We start from the raw sequence: 25,905 nt of genomic DNA on the forward strand, positions 1-25,905 counted from the left end.
CACTAAATACCTGGGGGTACAAATCACAGATGACCTCATCTGATCTCTCCACACCAACTCCACAGTGAAGAAAGCATAACAACGGGACCACTGCGGAGAGTATCCTGACTGGCTGTTTCACCACGTGGTTTGGAAGCTGCACAGAAGTGGATCACAGATCTCTGCAACGCGTGGTCAAGATGGTGGAACCCAGACTCGTCCATCAGATTGCCAGATGGAGAAGCGCCATTCGTCACGCCAGAGAACACATCTCCACTGCTCTAGAGTCCAGTGGCGGTGTGCTTTACACCACTGCGTCCAACGCTTTGCATTGCACTTGGTGATGTATGGCTTGGATGCAGCTGCTCAGCCATGGAAACCCATTCCATGAAGCTCTCTGCTGAAGCATTGTTCTTGAGCTAATCTGAAGGCCACATGAAGTTTGAAGGTCTGAAGCAATTGACTCTGCAGAAAGTTAGCGACCTCTTCGCACTATGTGCCTCAGCATCCACTGACTTCGTTCCATCAATTTACGTGGCCCACCACTTTGTGGCTGAGTTGCTGTCGTTCCCACACACTTCCACTTTCTTTTAATACAGCCGACAGTTAAATATGGAATATTTAGGAGCGAGGAAATGTCACGACTGGATTTGTTGCACAGGTGGCATCCTATCACAGTTCCACGCTGGAATTCACTGAGCTCCTGAGAGCGACTCATTCTTTCACAAATGTTTGTAAAAGCAGTCTGCATGCCTAGGTGCTTGATTTTATACACCTGTGGCCATGAAAGTGATTGGAACATCTGATTCTGATTACCTGGATGGGTGAGCGAATACTTTTGGCAATATAGTGTACCTCCCGCCCGGCCAGCAGGCAGATGGTTCCTCCCACATAAAGAGCCGGGTTCTGCTCAAGGTTTTTTTCCCTGTTAAGAAGGTGTTTTCCTTGTCACTGTCGCCATTGGGCTTGCTCTGGGGATCAAGCATATGGGTTCTGTAAAGCGTCTTGAGACAATTTTGATTGTAATTGGTGCTATATAAATAAAATTGAATTGAACTGAACTCAGATCTATTACTCTCGGTGCTGCAGGAGTTCTCTGTCTCTGGTGAGCTTATCTGCTCTTTCTCACCAGGGTTCATTGAGTTTTCACTTCTGTAGACTTTACCCAGCTGATTTTCTGCTATGTTGATTCAAATCTTCAGTAAAATGTATCATTTTAAAAACCTCTCTGTAATATAGGTTTACTTTAATGCAGTGAATACACGGGATAAAACAAAACTAGCTCCTCTGTGAAAATGTTCTACAGTGCTGTATTTGTCGCTATTGTGCCATTGGTGAAAAGGCAACGGTCCTTATTCATTTCCTAGCCCCATAGAATTTTCTTCAAGCTTTTTCTAAGTCTTTCACAGAAACACGTGAATGCTCAAAATTTTATTTGCCTGAAGACCAGAAAGTATAACCTAGTGGGACATACACTCAGAACATACACACTTATTTCAGTTGCGTTCTAGTTTCCAAACTTTCATTTATTCTTTCAGCTGCAGGTTTACATACTGTGTTTCCACCTGGTACGGGAGCTGCATTGAGACAGACAGAGCGAGGCTTCAGAAGACAGTCAAAGCAGCACAGAGGATGGTTGGTTGTCCTCTACTCTCCCTCATGGACATCTACTCAACCCGGTGCCTCAGCAGAGCTCAGAATGATGATGATCAAGGACAGTTCACATCCCAGTTTTCAGCTTTTTGATCTGTTGCCCTCTGGGAGGCATTACAGATGCATTAAAGAGAGGACAAACAGACTAAAAAACAGCTTCTTTTCAAGAGCCATCACTACCCTGAACTCTCACGTCTCATGTCTCACACCTAGCCAACAATATAATGTAAAATGTGCAATATACATCACTGTCTCATTCACTCTGTTATTTATATTCACTCTTATTTATACTGTATATTTGTAAATAGACTGTTTGCACTATGTTTAAGATTTCTTTTGCACTGAATAGGTGAACCTCTCCAATCTCGTTACACACTGTATAATGACAACAAAGCATATTCTGTTCTTTTCTTTTCTATTCTAGGTTCTGAGGCCGTCTTCATTGTTCTGCAATTTGCAAAGTAGATTTCATCCCTCCAGTCTGTGTACAAGCCTCAGCTAAATCCAAAGCTAAACATAGATTATAAACTCATTAAAAAAACATATCCAAATGCATTCTTTATTTACATGTAAAAACAGATGTAATTTTCACCTGTGTATTTATTTTTCAGTTACACTGATAAAAGTTTTGAATCTGCAAATCAGTGAAAACATATATTGGTTAGTCAGAACTGCTAGGTTGTGTGTGGTTGAACGGAGGTTTTTTATATTGTGAACATGCTGTAGAACAATGGCCATACAGAAATGGTTCCGCAAAGCAAACTAACAGAAGACACCTGGGGGGTAATTCCACGAAGCTGGCTTAGGTCTAAGCCTGACTTATTTCGGTCAACTTCGCTAACTTTAGTGAGAGTTTAGTTCCACCAACAAGGCTTAGGGCTAGCCTGGCTTGGTAACCATGGTAACTCAGCCAGAGCGACAAGCCTGGTCCGGGGCAGGCTAACAGTCAAGCTTACTTTAGCTCCATGTCAGAGAAGGTTCTGACGAGCTTCAGAAAGACGCCTGTGAACTGCATGTTACACATTAAATTCATCTTGATCTGTAATCAATGATGTTCTTGTTCGGTGACATACATTGAGACCTTTTTTAAATTTTCTTATTTAAATAACGCCGGAATAACCGTGAATCAAACTATATCATATTACACTACACATCTTGTCACAGTGTGCAAATGTGGATCAGTGGTTAGAGTGTAGTTAAGTAGATTAAATGTGGTTTCACTTTTCATTGCGCGGTGGGTTCGAATCCACCAGCGGTAAATACTTGGAAATATCTGAGTTTCTTTCTTCTTTCACCCTCAAAGTGCAGTCAACACGTAACAGGAATAGGCACAGATTGTCTTAAAATAAGCAGGACACAACAGCCACAGTTTTCCATAAAGAATACCTTCCTTTTACCAGCGGTCCAATCTGATCATGATGATAATCCAAAGGTGATGCCAAATGATGAGATAACTATTTTGTGTACAAGCTCATTTGTGTCTTCTCCCTTATTTAAATGTAGGGCACAGTAGCACTATCATCTCTAATAACAATGACATCTCCTCTATAGGCCTACATGTTTTTTCTGCTTTTTTATTCAAAGTTTGAGTGTTTGATGAAACATCTCCACATGAAGTTGCCCCTTTTTTCCAAAGTATTCCTACTTTGGTTTTAGGTGTTACATGCTGCTTTATTCATCTATGGTGGATATACATTTGTCAAATCAAGAACATGAATTAGGCCTACCAGAGTAAAAAGTGAAAACCACCATCACATTATACAAAACCAGGCTATGTTGTAGCCTCTTTCTCTCATATATATATATATATATATATATATGTTTATACACACATAAAAAAAAAATGTCTTCAATGGGTTTTGAAAAGCTTTATTTCATCAAGATTGATCTCCTCTGGGCCACAGTAGTGTGACAAACTTCAGGGTGAGGAAAAAAAAGTCATCAACCACTGCAGTTGTGGGTTATCCCTAATCGGTGTCAAAAACTTGCCCTCTGAAAATTAAATTTTCAGAAAATTAAATTTTCAGACGTGTGCGTGTGTACGCTCAGACTAAGTGCTTCATTAAAAAGAAAATAAACACGCATTTAAACGGTCGGCAATGCTTTGCCAGGCAGCGTCTCGAGCTTTATTTATCGCAACCGTGTTGCCTTTTCTTGTGATACTCTCCCTGTAGTCCTCGTACAACTCCGTGAGAAGTTTCTGCTCCGCCGAAGAGAAATTCTCCGCGCTGTTTTTAGACATAATATCATCATTTCGACGATCGACACGTCTGGGCTTTTTATCTCCCCCGGACGCGCGCTCAGCCTGGCTTGGATCAGCCTGGCTTGAATAAGCGTCTCTGAAAAACAGCTGAGCCTCGTTTGTGGAACTACTTGCAGCTGAGATTAAAGTTGCCGCTTGTTCAAGCCACGCTTACCGGCGTAAGCCCAGCCTGTTTTAGCCAGCTTCGTGGAATACCCCCCATGTACTGGATATAACTCCAGTTCTCTGAGTAGGTTGCGTGTCTGACGAGGTTTTCGGCTGAAGTTGTCACCTTGGGCCATGCTTAGTCTGTGGTACTGCTTTTGTGGTGTTTGATATCTTTATTGAAATTTTTACAATGTAAAAAAAAAATAAGAAAAAAAACCCCACCCACATGAACAGGGACTTTGGTGGCCCTAAGCAAAAATTTTTTTGTGGCCCCAAAACATGCACAGGACAACTACCAAATCACATGCACAGCTTGTAATATATTCAGCCCACTCCTAAACTTCCTTTTTGGAGCCATGATGCCCTCTCTTGTGCTACTGCTTTTCCATCTGTGGCTTCTCCAGACCAGTGTAATCGATCAAGTTTGAAACGGTGCCGTGGTGTCACAGTAGCCTAACTTACGCACGAAGCATGGAGTCACCAACTGACTGCTGGTTTATTTTTTCTTTCCTGTATTTTTCCCGTATAGTTTTCTAATAAGTCAGTTTAAATTGATATGTTATCATGATGATTTATGTTTTATTGGAATAAAGACAGGCATGGGCGTAACCACCATCTCAGAAGTGAGGGGGACAAATTTTTCAGGGCGATTTATCATTCTCTTACATTTAATTGCACCGTCCTTAGTGGCTAAAGAACCACATAATCCCTAACAGCCACAGTGCAATACCAGGGGACCAACTAGGCTAGTTCTTTAAACTATAAAGTATAAAACTTTAAACTATAAAATCTAAAGTTTTAGTGGCCAAACTCTAGTTAAGTTGACAACAATGTCCCTTGAACATCTACTGGACGAGTAGCCAAAGGTGCCAAACACTGAACATGAAATGATCAGTACTGCCTGGTTTCTCCCTGCAATAGATATCTTATTTTCAGGAAGTTATAATCTCTCCTTACCTGTAAAGACCCTACATCCTTGTCCCTGCTGCTGGCCTCTGATCCATCTCCTCCCTGACTCTGCTCTTTCTGTTATGGCAATAAACATAAAAAATGTGGTAAGAAAAATTCTGAAATAGCATTAGGAAGAGTAAAAATTGCAGTAGAATTTAACCTCAAAATCACTTTAACCCATAGATAAATATTTTTTTCTCAGCCACTTATATATATTTTTTTTCACCTCTGCAGACCCTGCATGGTCAACATTACTGCTGGCCGCCGCCTCTGGTCCGTCTCCTGCCTGACTCTGCTCTTTGTTATGGAAATAATCATTAAAAAATCTGAAAATCAAAATTCTGAGATAGAATTAGAAAGAGGAGGAGTAAAAAATAGTTGTAAATTTATGCCATAGATAGCCTATTCTTTTTTCTCCTCCCTGACTCTCCTCTTTTGGGAGCAAAAGACTTAAATACATGGAGAGCAATTGTGAGCACATCTTCTGCCCAGAAATTAAAGAGGACTGGGTTTATTCCAAGAATAAGCTAATTAGCAGTAATGTAACAGAGGCAACAACATTTAAATTATTGTTAACTAGCTTAACATATTGATATATTGCCACGTTTTACCTTGTTATCATTTAGCTAACAAGTCCAACATTGTTTGCATCCAACAAGGTCACACAACTTACACGGTTTGTTTGGAAAAAACTGTGTAAAGTTTTTTGCTTCTTGCTGGCTCTGGCTGATTTGCTAAACATTACTCCAGACGCACGTTCAGCACTGCTCAGCACTGCTCAGCACTGCTCAGCACAGCTATGGCAAGCCGTTTTAACATTTAATGCCCAGACTGGATATTCGCTACAGATATCTGTAATTCAGTTCTTCCTAGTCGAAAAGAACGTTAGAGATATCAACAACTCTATTTCTCCTATCCGTAATTATCATTTCAGATATCCACAAATACATTCTTCCTAGGAGAAATGATGTCACTTTTGCCATTCATGTGTATGGGTTACGTCATTGCGCCTATCCGTAATTCAGTTGTAGATATCCGCAATATGAGTTACGGATATCTGCAACTGAATTACGGATATCCATAATTCCAGTTGCAGATATCTACAACTGAATTACGGATAGTCAAAATACCAATTCGAGATATCTCCAACCCCTCCTCAATTACAGATATCTACATGTTTCTTTATGGATATCCATAACTCAGTTTTGACTAGGCGGAATTCGTTGTAGATATCTTAAATCAAAGTAATGCCTAGTCAAAATGACGTTGTAGATATCTCAAATGGGAATTACGGATAGGCAAAACTTGATTGTAGATATCTAAAATTATGTTAGAGATATCTTTAATGGATTTTGATAGAGATATCTAAAACTGGAGATATCTGTAATTACAATTCTGCCTAGGCGACATGTAATTAAAGATATCTTGGTTGTGGTGTGACGCCTGCGTGCCTGCGTGCCTGCGTGCCTGCGTGCCTGCGTGCCTGCGTGCCTGCGTGCCTGCGTGCCTGCGTGCCTGCGTGCCTGCGTGCCTGCGTGCCTGCGTGCCTGCGTGCCTGCGTGCCTGCGTGCCTGCGTGCCTGCGTGCCTGCGTGCCTGCGTGCCTGCCTGCCTGCCTGCCTGCCTGCCTGCCTGCCTGCCTGCCTGCCTGCCTGCCTGCCTGCCTGCGTGCCTGCGTGCCTGCGTGCCTGCGTGCCTGCGTGCCTGCGTGCCTGCGTGCCTGCGTGCCTGCGTGCCTGCGTGCCTGCCTGCCTGCGTGCCTGCCTGCCTGCCTGCCTGCCTGCCTGCCTGCCTGCCTGCCTGCGTGCCTGCCTGCGTGCCTGCGTGCCTGCGTGCGTGCGTGCCTGCCTGCCTGCCTGCCTGCCTGCCTGCCTGCGTGCCTGCGTGCGTGCCTGCGTGCCTGCGTGCCTGCGTGCCTGCGTGCCTGCGTGCCTGCGTGCCTGCCTGCGTGCCTGCGTGCCTGCGTGCCTGCGTGCCTGCGTGCCTGCCTGCGTGCCTGCGTGCCTGCCTGCGTGCCTGCCTGCGTGCCTGCCTGCCTGCCTGCGTGCCTGCGTGCCTGCCTGCGTGCCTGCACAGGGCTGATGATGGTTGGACGCTCATCCCATTTGGCCGCATATGGATAAATAAACAAAATTATTATTATTATTTTTGCCTTTTTATTGTGATGGTGCAGTGAAGAGTGACAGGTAAAAGGGAGAAGAGTAGGGGCAAGACATGCAGAAAAGGGTCACGGTTAAGAATCAAACCCGAGCTGCTGCACATGGAGCGCCTGCTTAACCCGCTGAGCTATACATGGAACTACCAGGTACTCTGTAAGTAAAATTATTTAATAAATACCAGCGCACCGACCCAAACGACCGAATGAAATAATGTTCAGTCCGCCCCTGCCTAAAATAGAGCAACGTCATTCCGACGAGTCATAGTGACATTTAAGATATCTTTAACTTACATTTCGCCTAGTGGAAACTGAATTACGGATATCTGTAATTTTCATTTAGGATATGTGACGCGTTTCATGACGTTTCAGTTACGTCATTAGAGATATCCGTAATTCAGTTTCGACTAGGCGAAACTGAGATCTAGATATCTCTATCTGTCCTTTTGGATAGTCAAAATTACGTTATGGATATCTTTAATGAAAATTCCGGATATCCAAAATTCATTAACGCCTAGTCAGAACGGAGTTGTGGATATCCGCAGTCTCAGTTCTGGATAGTGCACTCTAGGCATTAAATGTTAAAACGGCTTGCCATACACAGCAGCACGTCTCCTCTGAAACACCTGCGTTAGCATGCGCTCATGGTGCATTCAAAGACGGCTCGGGAAAACATGTTACTGGATGCTAATAACGGGTTTAGCTGTTGTAACGGCTGAAAAAAGTGCCTTGACATGTCTGGGGCTGCGGCTGCCACCCAATCAGCGACACTGAACTTACAACGCGTGTTGGGTGGTTGCCAAGTTAGTCCGAAGCAAGTAATGTTAGATGGCAGTCTGTGGGTCAGACCATCAGACACAGTCAATTCGGGGGCCCCCTAGTGGCGGCGGGGCCCTAAGCAGCCGCTTAATTCGCGTATAGGGAGAGCCGGCCCTGTACATGAAACAAACTGATCAATCCCTACTGCCGCTTACAGAAAAGAAAACACTGTTTTAAAGACAAAACAGTCAGACCATCAGTAAACAAATCAATGAGACTACTGAGCCTAGTCATTCTTGTACTGTTGATGGTTGGCTGAAAAAAGTCAAAAATGGCCTCCACAACTGATACAACTTTTTCTCAGAGCCCCTCATCACAAATCGTATTTTTTCCGACTTGAGATGAAACAATACATCTTTACTCCAGTGTGATACTGTGGGTGGGGCAGCATCCTTCCATTTGAGAAGAATTAGACGTCGTGCTAGCAAAGTTGAAAAGGCAATAAGTTTTCGATCCCCGGCAGGAAGTCCTAACTCCACATTAGTAATCCTAAAAAGAAACAAAAGTGAATTCAGGTTTAAATGGGCTCCTCGTGTACAAGAAAGTGCTTCACATATATCTTCCCAACATTGTTGTATTTTAGGACAGAACCAAAACACATGTATTAAAGTGGCCTCTGCTGATTTGCTTCTATCACACATCGGGTCAACGTGGGGATAAATCCTAGCCAGTTCAGACTTATGGAGATGTGTTCAATGAACCACTTTGAATTGAATGAGAGAATGTCTTATTCAATTCAGTGAACCACTTTGAATTGAATAAGAGAATGTCTTGCACACATTGAAGATGAACGAATTTTTCTAAGAATATCAGCCCATTCTACTTCACTAATACTCATCTGGAGATCCTGCTCCCATGCCCCCTTAATAGCAGACATAGAGAAGACATGCACTTGAGAAATCAAGCGCAATATTGAAGAAATAACTTTCTTTTTTGTTGGGTTAAAAGACATCAGATCATCAATGACATTATTAGGAGGTTTGTCTGAAAATTCCAGGATGGAACCTGAAACCAGTGAGTCACCTGTAAATATCTAAAAAATTAAAAGGATGTAAATGGTATTTAAACAACAACTGTTCAAAGGAAGCAAATCTATTATCTGTATAAAGGTCATTAAAGCGTTTCAGTCCCTGTCTGAACCACGTACAAAATGTGGTATCCTGCATCGAAGGAGGAAAAAAATTATTAGACATTTTTGGACTCATAGTTTGGAGATCAAAATGTTTCCAAAATTGTAAGTACATTTTAATTGAATTATGAACTATAGGATTAAATAGTTAAATTTTGAAGCAGTGGAACCGATGCACCAGTTATAGCCGGTAAAGACAAAGAACTCTGACACTGCTTTTCTATAATCTAAACAGAAAACTGTGCCAGCTCACAGATTGTATTAAAAATCTTCTTCTTTTCCTTTCGGCTTTTCCCTTCAGGGGTCACCACAGCATCATCTGTTTCCATCTAATACTATTCTCTGCATCGTATTCTCTCACACCAAGTAACTTCATGTCCTCTTTCATTACTTCCATAAACTTCATCTTTGGTCGTCCTCCAGTCCTCCTGCCTGGCAGTTCAAAACCCAGCATCCTTCTACCAGTACAGTCACTATCCCTCCTCTGTACATGTCCAAACCATTTCAGTCTGGACTCTCAGGCTTTGTCTCCAAAACATCAAACATGCGCTGCCCCTCTGATTTACTCATTTTCTTTATCTCTACTCCCTGTATCCCCACCCTTCCACTTGGGTCCTTCTCATTCACACACATGTATATGTCTTGCTGCGGCTAACCTTCAGTCCTCTCCTTTCCAGGCCATACCTCCACCGCTCTAGATTTTCCTTCACCTGCTCCCTGCTCTCACTACAGATTACAATGTAATCTACAAACATCATAGTCCATGGGGATTCCTGTCTGATCTCAACTGTCAGCCTGTCCATCACCATAGCGAAAAAGAAGGGCTCAGAGCTGATTCTTGATGCAGTGCCACCTTGAACTCCTTTGTCACGCCTACAGCAGACCTCACCACTGTCTTACAGCCCTCATACATGTCCTGCACCACTGTAACATAGTTTTGTGCCACTCCAGACTTCCTCATGCAACACCACAGTTCCTCTTTGGGCACACTGTCGTATGCTTTCTCTAGATCTACAAAGACCCAATGCAGCTCCCTCTGACCTTCTTTATTAACATCATCAACACAAATACTGCATTTGTTGTACTAGTTATTGGTATGAAACAACACTGTAGCTCACAAATGCTCACTTCTGCCCTTAATCTAGCTTCCATTACTTTTTCCCGTAACTTCATTGTATGGCTCATCAACCCTGAACGGGCCGTCATGGGGGGGCGCAGAGGCCCCCGGTGGGCGTCATGGCGAATAAACACGAAACCCGCCGAACGCAGGGCGGGAGGCACACAGGAGGCAGGGGTGCCGTGCTGCGACGTGGGGACAGGGGCGAAAGCACCCGCGGCCACTGACCAAGGGGCCGTGGCCTCCGGAATGAAGTCCCCCGGGACCCACAGCACCTGTCCATAGACGAGCTCGGCCGACGAGGCCTGCAGGTCCTCCTTGGGGGCAGTCCTGAGGCCGAGCATGACCCAGGGGAGTTTGTCCACCCAATCGCTGCCCGTCAAACTGGCACACAGGGCAGTCTTCATTGAGCGATGGAACCGCTCGCACAGCCCGTTAGCCTGGGGTGATAAGCCGTCGTGCGGTGCAGCTTGACCCCCAGGCTGTCAGTGACCGCGTTCCAGATCTCCGAGGTGAACTGCACACCCCGGTCTGAGGAGAGGTCGGAGGGGGTCCCGAAGCGTGCGACCCACGTCCCGATGAACGCCCGGGCCACGTCCGTGGACAAAGTCGAAGTGAGGGGCACAGCTTCAGGCCAACAGGTCGTCCTGTCCACCATGGTGAGGATGTAGGTGAAACCGTGGGAGGGGGACAGAGGACCCACCAAGTCGACATTAATGTGGTCGAACCTCCTCTCAGGGACAGCAAACGGCTCCAATGGGGCTTTGGTGTGGCGGTGCACTTTTGCACGCTGACAAGCCACGCATGAATCAACCCAAGTCCTCACGTCCTTCTTCAGCCCCCTCCAGACAAACTTCTGAGCCACCAAACGTGACGCCTTCCTGCCGGGATGGGAGAGGCCGTGCACGGCCTCGAAAACAGCTCGCTGCCAGCCAACGGAGACCAGCGGCCTAGGCTGGCCAGTGGAAAGGTCACACCACAACCGGACACCTGAGTCGCCGACCGTGACCTCCTCCAGGCGCAGTCCCGAGTCCGAAGCTCTGAGGCTCCGAACCTCGTGGTCTGAGGCCTGCTCCGCCCCTATACGAGCGTAGTCGAGCCCCACATGGACCGTGCCAACGATCGCCCTGGAGAGGCAGTCCGCGACCACATTGAACTTGCCCGAGATGTGACAGATGTCTGTGGTGTACTCAGAAATGAGCAACAGCTGGCGCTGCTGGCGGGCGGACCATGGCTCGGCAGCTTTGGACATGCAGAACGTGAGGGGCTTGTGGTCGACGAAGACCGTAAACTCACGGCCCTCCAGAAGGAAACGGAAGTGGCTGACCGCCAGTCAGATGCAGAGCAGCTCCCTGTCGAACGTGCTGTATTTGCGCTCTCTCGGGGCAAGCTGGCGACTGAAAAAGGTGAGCGGTTGCCAGGCACTCTCGACCCACTGCTCCAGCACAGCGCCAATGGCAAAGTCAGACGCATCCGTCGTGAGAGTGACCGGGGTGCTGGGAGATGTGTGGACCAACATGACGGCCTGACACAGCGCAGTCTTTGTGTCCTCGAACGCTCTCGACCTCTCAACCGTCCAGTCAACGTCCTGGTTTCTTGCTCTTGTGCCTGACGGCCTCGCACATGTATATGGGCACGATATGCGCAGCCTGGCGGATGAACCGGTGATAAAACGTGACCATCCCGACAAACTCTCGGAGCCCCCGGGCCGAACGTGAGCGGGGAAAAGCCGACACAGCCTCCACCTTCAACGGAAGGGGGGGCGGCCCCATCCTTGTTGATGAGGTATCCGAGGAACTGGATGGACGGCACCCCAAAAACACACTTCGCCGGGTTAATAATGAGGCCCTGCTGGTCAAGCCTCATGAAGAGGTCCCGGAGATGTGCCATGTGCTCCTCCTCCGAGGAGCTAGCAACGAGGATATCGTCCAAGTAAACGAAAATAAAAGGCATGTCCCTCAATACCGAGTCCATCAGCCGCTGGAATGACTGGACCATGTTCTTAAGTCCGAAAGGCATCCTCAGAAACTCGAACAGACCGAAAGGTGTCACCACCGCCGTCTACGGAATGTCTGCAGGGCGAACGGGAACCTGGTGGTACCCCCGTACCAGGTCCACCTTGGAGAACAGGGATTTCCCCGCCAGGTGCCCGGAGAAGTCCTGAATGTGGGGGACCGGGTAACGGTCGGGTGTGGTGGCGTCGTTGATACGGCGGTAATCACCGCAGGGTCGCCAGGCACCATCTGACTTCGGGACCATGTGGAGCGGCGAGGCCCACGGGCTGTCCGAACGGCAAATGATTCCGAGGCGTTCCATGTTGGCGAACTCTGACTTGGCCACCGTCAGCCTCTCCGGGTTGAGCCGCCGGGCCGAGCGTGAATGGGGGGCCCCTTGGTATCGATGTGGTGTTCAATACCGTGTCTAGTCGCGGTGGCGGAAAAGGGAAGAGACCATTGTACGTTCCCACGTCACGGACGCACTTCAGGGAGGAGAAGGTCAGCGCGTCCACCAGGCACTCATTCTTCACATCCACGAGCAACCTGTGGGTGCACAAAAAAATCAGCGCCGAGGAGGGGAAAGGAGACGTCCGCTGTCACAAAGTCCCATGCAAAACGCTGACCGTTGAAACATAAGTCCACAGTTCTCAAACCATACGTCCGGATGGGGGCGTCATTGGCAGATGTTAACGGCGGGCCGTGCATTCCGCTGGCAGCATCATCCGCCAAAGCAGGAATCATGCTCCTCTGGGCGCCTGTGTCGCAGAGGAATTTGCGCCCGGAGAGAGTGTCTTTGATGAACAGCAGCCGGTTCGTGGGACCTGTGCTCACGGCCACTACTGAGCGCAGGTCTTGTCGTTTCCCCCCGCGCCGTAGTTGCAAGGGGAACGGCACCTCCTAGCCTTGGCGCCGAAACGTGCGTGGAAGTAGCACAAACCTGCGCCGACACGGCTGTCAGTGGCGGTGCGGCTCTTACTGGCGGGCACGCCGGCGCTTGGAGGTGCGTAGCCGCGCGTCGGGGCCAGTACCTCGGGGGCGAACCACTGGGTCACTCGGAAGAATCGGTTCGCCTCCTCTGCCAGGGCGCGGGGCTCTGTGATAGCTGTGTTAGTGAGCGCCGTCTGGATGTGTGGCGGCATGTGCCTCAGAAACAGTTCGATGAAGAGGAAATTCAGCTCCTCTACACCCAGCAGGTTAAGCATCATCTCCATGTGCTCAGAAGGCTTTCAGTCTCCCAGGCCCTGGATAGCGAGGAGACGTCGGGCTCATTCCGAGCGTGACAGTTCAAAAATCCTCAGGAGGTAAGCTTTGAGCCTGGCATATTTATCTTGGGCGGGGGGAGCCGTGATGAAACTCACCGCCCTGGCTGCAGTGGAGCTCCCGAGCGCCGACACGACATAGTAATAGCGTGTCGTCATCTGTAATCCCATGGAGGGCGAACTGAGCCTCCTCCCTGCGCGAACCATGTAGCCGTGGACGTCTCCCAAAACTCCGGCAGCTTCAGAACAGCGGAATTTGCCATGTCGCTCTGTTCGGAGTTCTGCTCAGTCTCTGAAACTTCAGCGGGACTGACGTCGGGGTCACCAATGTAGCGCTGAAGAATAGCAGTCGGAGGCGGAGTATCAAACGCATGTGAATACAATACTCACAGTAAACGTGGAAACACACATGGCAAACAGGAAGTGCAACAACCTCAACAGTCCGTGTGTAAACACAACCACAACAGTCAATGTTCCATGGGTGAATTATGTAAACCCACTACAAGGTAATAGAATATTCTGATATTAAGCTCGACTGTAGACAGGTATTTTTTCAAACACACACACACTAATATATGTTAGAGAAGCAGATAATGGCAGTAAAGTCAATTATTTTAATAATTTGAAGAGACAATATTAGCCTAGCCGCGCTAGACCCCATGTTCTGAAGGCACAAGGGTCTAGGCACGCTCGACAGGGAGGGAGGCGGGCTAAAAGGTTGTCTATCAAATCCCTCTGCAGCAATTGGGTAGGTATACAACCAATCAACGCAACGAATAGGCTGACGTAGTTCCTAGAGCACCGGCGGATTGTGGCTAAGTCCCATTAGCTTCCCAACCAGCGGAGCCACGGAGCCAACTGGTATATTAAGGATCTGCCATATCCCGTCGGCATAAGTCCAAATACGTCTTTCTTCTCAATGAAACACTTCAGTGCCGTCCTTTGTTTATCTTTCAAGTTGAATTTTAGCTTCATATCTTTAAGGGCTGTGGCCAAAGCCGAGTGGAAAGATAACTGCTTATTGTGCGCTGGTTGTTTCTGTCAGAATCGTCACGCCTCTGTCGTCACTTCGTTACACCCGCCTTCTGACTCTACACTTCATGGTGATTCATCTGGCCAGTTTTGGGAGCATCCAGCCTCGAGCCTTATGGAGGGTAACTAGACATATATACACACGTGGACAAAATTGTTGGTACCCCTCAGTTAAAGAAGGAAAAACCCACAATTCTCACTGAAATCACTTGAAACTCACAAAAGTAACAATAAATAAAAATTTATTGAAAATTAAATAATCAAAAACAGCCATTACTTTTGAATTGTTGATTAACATAATTATTTAAAAAACAAACTAATGAAACAGGCCTGGACAAAAATGATGGTACCTCTATAAAAGATTGAAAACTATTTGACCAGAGTGACATGATTAACTCAGGTGTGTCATTTAATTGACATCACAGGTGTTTCCAAGCTCATAATCAGTCAGTCTGTCTATTTAAAGGGAGACAAGTAGTCACCCTGCTGTTTGGTGAAAAGGTGTGTACCACACTGAACATGGACAACAGAAAGCGAAGGAGAGAATTGTCCCAGGACATCCGAAAAAAAATTATAGACAAACATCTTAAAGGTAAAGGCTATAAGACCATCTCTAAACAGCTTGAAGTTCCTGTGACAACAGTGGCTCATATTATTCAGAAGTTCAAGACCCACGGGACAGTAGCCAACCTCCCTGGACGTGGCCGCAAGAGGAAAATTGATGACAAATTGAAGAGACGGATCGTTGGAATTGTATCCAAAGAGCCCAGAGCAACCTCCAAAGAAATTAAAGGTGAACTCCAAGGCCAAGGTACATCAGTGTCAGATCGCACCATTCGTCGTTGTTTGAGCCAAAGTGGACTTCATGGGAGACGACCAAGGAAGACACCACTGCTGAAAAAAACTCATAAAAAAGCCAGACTGGAATTTGCAAAAATGCATGTTGACAAGCCACAAAGCTTCTGGGAGAATGTCCTTTGGACAGATGAGACCAAACTGGAGCTTTTTGGTAAGGCACATCAACTCTATGTTCATAGACTCAAAAACCAAGCATACGAAGAAAAGAACACTGTCCCTACGGTGAAACATGGAGGAGGCTCAGTAATGTTTTGGGGCTGCTTTGCTGCATCTGGCACAGGGTGTCTTGAAAGTGTGCAAGGTACGATGAAATCTGAAGACTATCAAGGCATTCTGGAGAGAAATGTGCTGCCTAGTATCAGAAAGCTTGGTCTCAGTCGCAGGTCATGGGTCTTCCAACAGGACAACGATCCAAAACACACAGCCAAAAACACCCAAGAATGGCTGAGAGAAAAGCGTTGGACTATTCTAAAGTGGCCTTCTATGAGCCCAGATCTGAATCCCATTGAACATATGTGGAAGGAGCTGAAACATGCCATTTGGAGAAGACACCCATCAAACCTGAGACAACTGGAGCTGTTTGCTCATGAGGAGTGGGCCAAAATACCTGTTGACAGCTGCAGAACGCTCATTGACAAATGCAGAAATCATTTAATTGCAGTGATTGCCTCAAAAGGTTGTGCAACAAAATATTAAGTTGTGGGTACCATCATTTTTGTCCAGCCCTATTTCATTAGTTTGTTTTTTTTAAATAATTATGTTAATCAACAATTCAAAAGTGATGGCTGATTTTGATTATTTAATTTTCAATAAATTTTTATTTATTGTTACTTTTGTGAGTTTCAAGTGATTTCAGTGAGAATTGTGGGTTTTTCCTTCTTTAACTGAGGGGTACCAACAATTTTGTCCACGTGTGTGTATATATATATATATATATATATATATATATATATATATAATCATTTTCTGATATATCTTTTTTAATATATAAGTATGAATTATATTGATAGTCTATATATGATTTATATAATACTTTTCTCTTATATTGATTTTATTAATACTCCACATATGATTTATATATATTATTCTTTCTGATATATTGATTATATTGATACTCCATACATGATTTATATATGTAGTATGATTTTCTCTGATATATAACTTTCATCTATTATATATGTGAATGATGTTGATACTCCATCTATGATTTATATATATTCATTTTCTCTGATATATAACTTCTATCTATCGTCAGCCCCAATAGGCAGTAGCGGTCGATGCGGCGTCTACTCTTTATATATGTCTATGGATATATCCATAGATATCTATGGATATATCTATGACCTCAGCAGGTGTCTTGAATAATCCAATGTGATTGGCTCGTGCAGCGTCTTCGTCGTTCCCTCCTGCCAGCCAATCCAGACGGCTACTGCTGACGTCAGTCGTGCCACCAGCTTTGTCGAACTCATTTCAAACTTTTGCTCAGATTTGTTTCCATGATGAACTAGGAGGAACTCTCCACGGAGACTGTGAACCTCTTTAGCAGACGTTGAGTTTGGCAGTCGGCTATCAGTGTAGCCCAGCTAGCTGTGTCACTGCTCCTGGACCTGCTTCACCTCCCGTGTGACCGGAGGGGACTGTTTGGTAGCGGAGCGGCCGTTGACACTGTGTGAATGTCTAACAGCTGAGAGTCACCATGTCAGGTCTAACAGTACAGGTAACGCAAATGATACTTTCTGTTTAATTTATGAATTTCAGTTTAGTTATGGTGGAGATGTTAGTCGACCATTTACTCTCATTAATGTTACCTGTCGTTCAGGGTGGGTAAATGCTACTGTATGTATTGTGCTATTTGTCAAACAGGCGTACTGGATTTTCTTGTTTGTCTAGTTTGCTTCTCCTCATAGCTAAGGTAGTTCCGCTGCCTTTGTGGTTATCACGGAAATATCCCACATCTGACAGTTAATTCTGACTGCTTTCAGGGGTCAGTTTTACTGGTCAAAGACTGTAATGCTTGATTTTTCTCATTGAAGTTACTTTAAATGTCTCACAGAGTCGTTATTATAAGGAATTTATTTGTTAAGTCTTTCTTCCAAAAGCAGTTGGCTTCCTTTTTTGGTGTGTTGTAGCCTGTTTGTTTGGGCAGCTGTCCAAAACCCATTGGATTGATAAAGGAAGATAAGTTGCTATTGATGTCTATGTCATTTAAACATGTATTAAGTCAAAGATTTTTAAGCTTCCATATTGTTCAAGCCTCATTTAGTTTAAAGATTTTAGAGCTTTGTGACATCCATTAGTCTGTATAATGTAAAAAAATGCCAGGTTCATTGTCTCTTAATTAAAACCTAACAGCACTTCCGAGGACAGGAAAATATCTTCTTGTTTTGATTGTCAGGAAGTGTGTCTGTTAGGTAATTTAGAACATAACACTCATAGAAATTAATAGATACAGGTAGTACTTACGTAACGTGAAGGACAGCCAATCTTAAAGACTCAGCTTTTGCTTTGGATCACTTTACATATACTGTGCTAAGCAATTGATTAGACCACTTGTCATAAAAAAATTTTTAAAAAAAAGTTCTCCAAATTCCCTTTTCTTGGTCCGGTAGTCTCTGCACAGTTTTGAAATATGCTTGGAGTCATTGTTTTCTTGCTATATGAACCCACAACGAATCAAGATCAATCTGGAAGGGATTCCAAGATGCACCAAGATGTTACGGTAGACTTTCTTGTTCATGATACCATCCATTTGGACTAATTTGTCCATGGCATTTCCACAAAAGGAACCCCATACCATAATGGAATCTCCACTGTGTTTCACTGTAGGTGCAATACATTTAGCATCAGAATGTTCTCCAACTTTTCTGCAGACACAAACAGGATAATGATGACCAAAGAGTTCAAACTTGGACTCTTCCATCCAGAATACCGTCTTCCAGTCATCTACAGTCCAGTGTTTGTGCTCCCTGGCAAATTTTAGGCATTTTTGTATATTTGCAGACCTCAATAATGGCTTCTTATTTGCTATTCTCTTTACAGCCTTGTTCCTCCAGTCATCTGCTTATGGTTATTCTGGAGAATTTTTCATATTCTAATCTAGAAGCATTAAACTCTGCCTGTAGATCAGCAGTGATCTTCCTAATGAACAACAGACAAAAATCTTAAATTGTTATCAAAAGAGCAGCAGTTTAGAAACTGGAGTTATGCACTGTGTGATGTTTGCGAATAAGCTATTTAAATGATGACTTCGTTATCACAAAAGTTTTTGTGTTTCACTATTTCCTTAATGGTTTATCAATTGAGGCTCCACATCTTTTTTTTTTTAGAATCAATAGTTATTTTATGTCAGGTTAAGAAAGTAATAGACAAGAAATAGTAGGTGACGTGCAACAAAACAAAGCAAATGAATACTATATGGAGGAGCATATAGTACTTTTGCAAAAAGTAGGCATTAAAATTGAAGTGGATATATTTTCAGAAGTAAACTAAAAATGCCATGCAGAGTTTTTTTTTTTTTTTTTTGCTGGCCATTAGCATTTTTTGCAGTGAGCACAAAAACCTAAAATGGATCAATATTTGTTGCAATTTTTTGTGATTTCAGCAGTTCTTCTCTGTGCATTTACACGGTTTTTCAAGGTATTTGACAGATAGGTTGTTTAGCCTTTTGGAGAAGCTGCTACGGTTTATCTCTTCAAGAGTCTTTTGTCTCTCTCATGGTGTTGAGATCAGGGCTCTCTGGGTTCAGACCATTTGTTGCAATACTTGTTCTATTTGTGGTTGGAGATAGTTCCTTATGACTGTCTGGATGTTTTGTCATTTTGTTCTGCTCCATAATAAGTTTGCAATGATCAGATGCCCTCCTTTGATTATTTGGATGATGAATGGCGTAGTTACAGTTATTTTTTTCTGTAGATCTGTAAGTGCTGCCAATTTGAAATAAATGAAAAAGGCACAAATATAGTTTTAAAATATCTACAAATAATTTGTCTGAATTTGCTTGCCTGGTTGCTTTTCCTCTCTATTTTCTTCTTGCTATCCAGAAATGTTCAGGGTACTCGAATTAAAAATTCAAAGACTATTTGTCATCACTGTGATAAACTGGCAATAGGTCGAGGCAGCATGCTGTCCTTAGAATGGGTGTAACAGCAAAGACTAACTTTGTAATTATTTGAATGCATTAATTACATGGTATTGTTGCAGTACAACAGGCAAAGGTTTCTGTCAAACGAAACTGTAACTAAGAGAAAGGCTTTACTTCTAGCGCTCTAAATGAATAGTTGTTACTCGAGGTTTCGTTAAGGGGAGTAGGAGTGGGTATAGTCAAAATATCTACCAAAACTTCACAAAAAACTCATTTTCCATTGGTGAGCTGAAATAAATAGAATTTTGTATATGGTGCTCATAGAACTGTAAGATTACATTATGAAAAAAATTAGCAGCAACATGTTTTCTTAACAAGAAATATCACTGTTTGAACAGTGAAAGAAAGAAATGACAAATGCTAATGTGACACTCCGGAGTGGTAGAATGAAGATTATCAAGATGAAAGAATGTATCTGGACTGAAACATTGAAATCCTAATTCAATTTTGAAACCAGATTAGTCATCTAAGTTGTTTATGTAAATGAAACATACTCTCTAGTTAGACACTCTCTAATGTCTTTTTGGTGCTGTCTTTATTTTTGTTATTTTTATTTTTATGTTGAATGGAATATCTTTAATGGTTGACTATTGTTAGGTGAAGAAAAGTCATTTGAAGTCATCAACTTGGACTTTCAGACTGTGTATGGTGTCTTTTATTCTGAGTTTTGCAGTTTTAGTAAAGCTCACTAGTTCTTTATCCACAAGAGGGAAGCATTGTGCTGTATTGAATTTCCCTTCGGGGATGAATAACGTGATTCTATTCTATTTGTTGTCATGTTTCCAAATGTTTCCAAGTGTCCCAACATTTTAATCTGCACTCTTTTTTTTTTGCAGACCTGTTAGAATATATACAATTTTTGGCCAACCTCGATATTCTAAGGGTCTAACATATTCATAATGCTTGATTAAAGAACCTGCTTGAGAAAAGCAACCAATTCCAAGACATGGAATATGGTAGTAGCATATTTATACAAAAACAATCCAGACAGCTGGACTAGCATATTATGTTGTCACGTGATGCATAAATGATGGAATAACAAACAAATAGGAGTTTTTCCACAGAGCACGAACCTGCAGGATCTGGATAAGTGGGATATTCTCGACCCCGAGTTTCAGCAGCGTTTGGAAGATGCTCGTACATTGCTCAGACAGGAGATCCAAAGAGAGCTGAAGATCAAGGAGGCAGCTGAGAGGCTGCGACGGGCCGTCACCAGTCGCAAGAGTGCGGCCGATGTGGAGGGCCAACTCAAGGCATCAAGCCGCAAGCTGGAGAAGTTGCTCTGGGAACTGCAGGAACTTAACGCAAGAGCTATGTCCACAGAGAAAGACAGCACCCCAGGTAACCAAAACTAAATAGTGCCCTGGGATGTCTTAAACCACTGAACCCAACATCTTTCTCTAGAGACTTCAGGGACCTAATTTCCAAAGATTTGCATTAGGAAAAATAATGAAGGGGAAACATAAGCCTATCAGTTAGTCAAACATTTTAAATGCATTTTAAATGTAAAACACAGAAGACAAGAACCAAAACAACAAGGCACAAGGCAGATGCACAGATACAGCTCAATAAAGAACCTATATTATGCAGATATACAGGTTTAGAAATGGTTTTGGAGGTCAATGAAAATTTGTCAACATGCTCTGTGTTTAAAGAACACATTATTATTTTCATACTGTACTATACTGTGGCCCTCCTTCATGTACCTGACCACTAATGGCCCAGTTCCACTACTGATTATGTATCAAAGGTGGACTATACTGTATGTTGCAAGTCTGGAAAGTTTATTACCATCTAAAGTGTAGTTACAAATTTAATTCAGATCTATGTAACTTTTTCTAATAAATCATCCAAGAATGATGGTGATAACAAATAGCATGCTTAATTTGCTAGCAGCACCTTTTTTACCTTTTGGCAATGTGAAGTCAAGTGTCTGTTTCATTCCATAGCTTCAGCAATAGTAAGTCATTGTTCACAACAAGAGGTTACACGGCTGCCTTATTCTCCATTCATATCTCCTCTTAATCTTGTTTTTTATATATATATTTTATTTATAGTTTCAGATTTGAATTGAATACAAAGAAGACAACACAGGAAGAGAACACTCAACAGCTGCCAGTTCAAGAGAAAAGCAAAACAAAAGAAAAAATAAAATCAAAGTAATAATCAACATGTACAAATATGTAACTAGAAAAGCACTTGGAGAGTGCATACCTCCGCCAGGCCATCTGTCTGTCTGTCTCTGTTAACAGCATAACTCAAAAAGTCATGGACGGATTTTCACCAAATTTTTTACAGAATGTCCGGAAGAGCAAAAGTAACAATCGATTAGATTTTTGGAGGTGATCCGGATCACCGTCTGGATCCAGGATTTTTTGAAGGACTCTGTCTGGACTCAAAAAAATCCTGGATCCAGACGGTGATCCGGATCACCTCCAAAATCTAATCGATTGTTACTTTTGCTCTTCCGGACATTCTGTAAAATTTTGGTGAAAATCCGTCCATGACTTTTTGAGTTATGCTGTTAACAGACAAACGGACAAACTCCGGTGATTACATAACCTCCTGGTGGAGGTAAATATATATAAACACAAGTATAAAAAGACATACAAAAGTTCATCACTCCAGACTTATACTCAGGGAGAGCAGGTATCATCCAAAACACCGAGAAACCAGCATGACTGCAGGAACCGAAGAGGTGAGAGTTCAAGTCCACATAGAATAGAGCAGGAATATCTGCGACAGATACAATGTTTGTAACAAGTGAATCAGGTCTGAGGCAAAGTTTTGTCTTTTCTGATATGTTCAATGAAAGGTCCCCAGATCTTAAAAAACACAGGATGCGCCCCAGCCAGAGTGTAGTGAACTTCTTCGAGGTAGATATATGAAACCATCTCATTTAACCACCTTTTAAAACAAAGGGGAGAGGGAGACCTCCACTCATGCAAGATGACACGTTTTGCCACAACCAGACCAAATGCAAAGGCTTTTTGTAGCGCTTTGGGAAGAGTCAGAGTATATTCAGAACAGCCAAGTATCACAGACAGTCAGGGAGCAGTTGTCTGTTATATACAGTGGGTACGGAAAGTATTTAGACCCCTTGAAATTTTTCACTCTCTGTGTCATTGCAGCCATTTGCCAAAATCAAAAAAGTTCATTTTATTTCTCATTAATGTACACTCAGCACCCCATCTTGACAGAAAAAAACTGAAATGTAGAAATTTTGGCAAATTTATTAAATAAGAAAAACTGAAATATCACATGGTCATAAGTATTCAGACTCTTTGCAACGACATTCATATTTAACTCACATGCTGTCCATTTCTTCTGATCCTCCTCGAGATGGTTCTGCTTCTTTATTGGAGTCCAGCTGTGTTTAATTACACTGATTGGACTCGATGAGGAAAGGCACACACCTGTCTATATAAGACCTTACAGCTCACAGTGCACGTCAGAGCAAATGAGAATCATAAGGGTCGAAGGAACTGCCCAAGGAGCTCAGAGACAGAACTGTGGCAAGGCACAGATCTGGCCAAGGTTACAAAAGAATTTCTGCAGCACTCAAGGTTCCTAAGAGCACAGTGGCCTCCATAATCCTCAAATGGAAGAAGTTTGGAACAACCACAACTCTTCCTAGACCTGGCCATCCAGCCAAACTGAGCAATGGTGGGAGAAGAGCCTTGGTGAGAGAGGTAAAGAAGAACCCAAAGATCACTGTGGCTGAGCTCCAGAGATGCAGTCGGGAGATAGGAGAAAGTTCCACAAAGTCAACTATCACTGCAGCCCTCCACCAGTCGGGGCTTTATGGCAGAGTGGCCTGACGGAAGCCTCTCCTCAGTGCAAGACACATGAAAGCCCGCATAGAGTTTGCCAAAAAACACATGAAGGACTCCCAGACTATGAGAAATAAGATTCTCTGGTCTGATGAGACCAAGATTGAATTTTTTGGTGTTAATTCTAAGCGGTATGTGTGGAGAAAACCAGGCACTGCTCATCACCTGCCCAATACAATCCCTACAGTGAAACATGGTGGTGGGGCCATCATGTTGTGGGGGTGTTTTTCAGCTGCAGGGACAGGACGACTGGTTGCAATTGAAGGAAGGATGAATGCGGCCAAGTACAGAGATATCCTGGAGGAAAACCTCTTCCAGAGTGCTCAGGACCTCAGACTGGGCCGAAGGTTCACCTTTCAACAGGACAATGACCCTAAGCACACAGCTAAAATAACAAAGGAGTTGCTTCAGAACAACTCTGTGACCGTTCTTGACTGGCCCAGCCAGAGCCCTGACCTAAACCCAATTGAGCATCTCTGGAGAGACCTCAAAATTGCTGTCCACCAATGTTCACCATCCAACCTGACAGAACTGGAGACTGAAACACTTGTTGCGTCATTCCCAAAAAGACTCATTGCTGTACTAGCTGAAAAGGGTGCTTCTACTCAATACTTAGCACAGGGTCTGAATACTTATGACCATGTAATATTTCAGTTTTTCTTTTTTAATAAATTTGCAAAAAATTCTAAATTTCTGTTTTTTCTGTCAAGATGGGGTGCTGAGTGTACATTAATGAGAAATTAAATGAACTTTTTTGATTTTGGCAAATGGCTGCAATGACACAGAGAGTGAAACATTTCAAGGGGTCTGAATACTTTCCGTACCCACTGTATGTCACTATAAAAAGGAAAAACACTATCCCAGAAAATCCTGAGCTTAGGGCAAGCCCAACAGAGGTGGCCAAGCGTCCCACTGGCAGACTTACATCCATCACAGGTGGGAGATGCAGTGGGAAATAGGCTATTCGATTTGGTCTTAGAAAAGTGAAGGCGATGAATGACTTTAAACTGAATGTGTTGAAGTCTGGCATTAATGGAGCAATTCTTCACCCTGCCTAAAGCAACCGACCACAGCTCGTCTGAGATGTCCACACCGGTGTCATTGATCCAGGCTTCTTTAATGTGAAAGGAGGGGGCTCCAGAATGGAAAAGATCAGCAAAATGGGAAATCAGATGTTTTGAAGTAGGGGACCTAGTGTACTAGAAGTACATGAAAGTTATGTTGATTAGGCATACTCTTAATCATATTTTTGAACTACATTTGTTACCAAAAGATGTTGGTTTGGACACTTCAAAGCTATTACGAGTACAATTTATAGTACCTACCAGCAAAATAGACTATGTGTGAGATAGCTCCTAATGCGTTCGTTGAATGAAGCAATAGGAGAAGGTATTTAGGATTTAGGCATTTAGCAGAAGATTGAATATAACAGAACAGAATTCTGGGTCCAGACTTCTTTCGCTAACAGCAACAGAGACACCGTCAGTTCGTGACATCTGACTACGCCTAGTTTCACCCTGACCCAGACTTATATGCCACTACAAAATCATGCAAGCTTTTTTGGTGTCCTCTCCCTCTGATTGGTTTCTTCTCTCATCTTGTGTCCGCTCATAGACAGCTCATGACCGCGCTCCGTGTTCTCCTCCTCACCTCAGGATGGAGGCAACCCTTCCCCTGAACGTTGAGCGGGTCCCGGTTATGTAGTCTTTAACATGAGATACTGCTCTTGTTGAGCTCTGAAACACAAATGTTGACGCAGCCTCAGACACCCAGTGCTTTTCCAATACAGCATAATACTCTTAAGTTACAGCTACTGATGCATGTATGTGAACTATTCTAAACTTCTACAGTAAAGACACACGGGTTAATAAAAGTTAAATAAGGCACAATAATCCAACAATTACCCCCCCCCCCCCCAAAAAAAAAAAAACTCACTGTGGCAGACAGCTAATGTACATCAGTACCCCCAGAGTGTATCAGCATTCAGAAACATATTCCATCTGTTCTTTTCTGCATCCCAAAGGACTGTAAATGCAATGTGTTACATTACACCTCTGCTCTTTGTGTGAGATGTCTTTCTATATTATATAATAAGCTAAAGTAAATTGAATCTGAAAATGTGTACACGGATTTGTTTTTATTTTTGGCATTTTAACTTTATTTCACAGCAAGAAAAGACAACAAAGACCCCTGAGTCAGGAGACACTTCCTGGTCACTGTGGTTATATCTGAACCATCAGACGTCCTGTGATTCTCATGCTATCCAGCGATAAAATAAAATCATTGAAAGCTGATATTCACTAAATATTTAAGAAAACTGCTCCAGGCCATTTCATATTCCAACTCATTCCATGGGTTAATTTTATACAGGTGGCATGGATAAAGTAGACAGTCACTCAGCAGAGTCATGCGAGTGGGAGGAGGTCACATCACCACTGGCCAGTCGAGTCAAAACCCTGAAGAAACAACTTACCATGGAGACCAAAGTCAAACAAGGCGCTGACAACATGATCCAGACTTACACCAACAGTTCAGTCAAGGTACAGTGTAACCCAATTTATGTGCATTACAAC

At 43.6% G+C, this 25,905-nt stretch overlaps 1 protein-coding gene across 2 annotated transcripts in view; it reads left to right on the forward strand.

Moving 5' to 3' along the window:
* Nucleotides 1-16,800: 16,800 nt before the first annotated feature.
* pkn3 (protein kinase N3) overlaps nt 16,801-25,905 on the forward strand; it is a 39,938-nt gene continuing 30,833 nt past the window's right edge. For both annotated transcript variants that reach the window (XM_022220807.2, XM_051938372.1), the window contains exons 1-3: nt 16,801-17,075; nt 20,564-20,840; nt 25,703-25,872. In XM_022220807.2, coding sequence (XP_022076499.1) covers nt 17,055-17,075; nt 20,564-20,840; nt 25,703-25,872 — 468 coding nt within the window. In that variant the 5' untranslated portion in view covers nt 16,801-17,054. The remainder of the gene's footprint in view (nt 17,076-20,563; nt 20,841-25,702; nt 25,873-25,905) is intronic.

This window comes from Acanthochromis polyacanthus, chromosome 18, assembly GCF_021347895.1.
Source record: "Acanthochromis polyacanthus isolate Apoly-LR-REF ecotype Palm Island chromosome 18, KAUST_Apoly_ChrSc, whole genome shotgun sequence".
NCBI lineage: Eukaryota > Metazoa > Chordata > Actinopteri > Pomacentridae > Acanthochromis > Acanthochromis polyacanthus.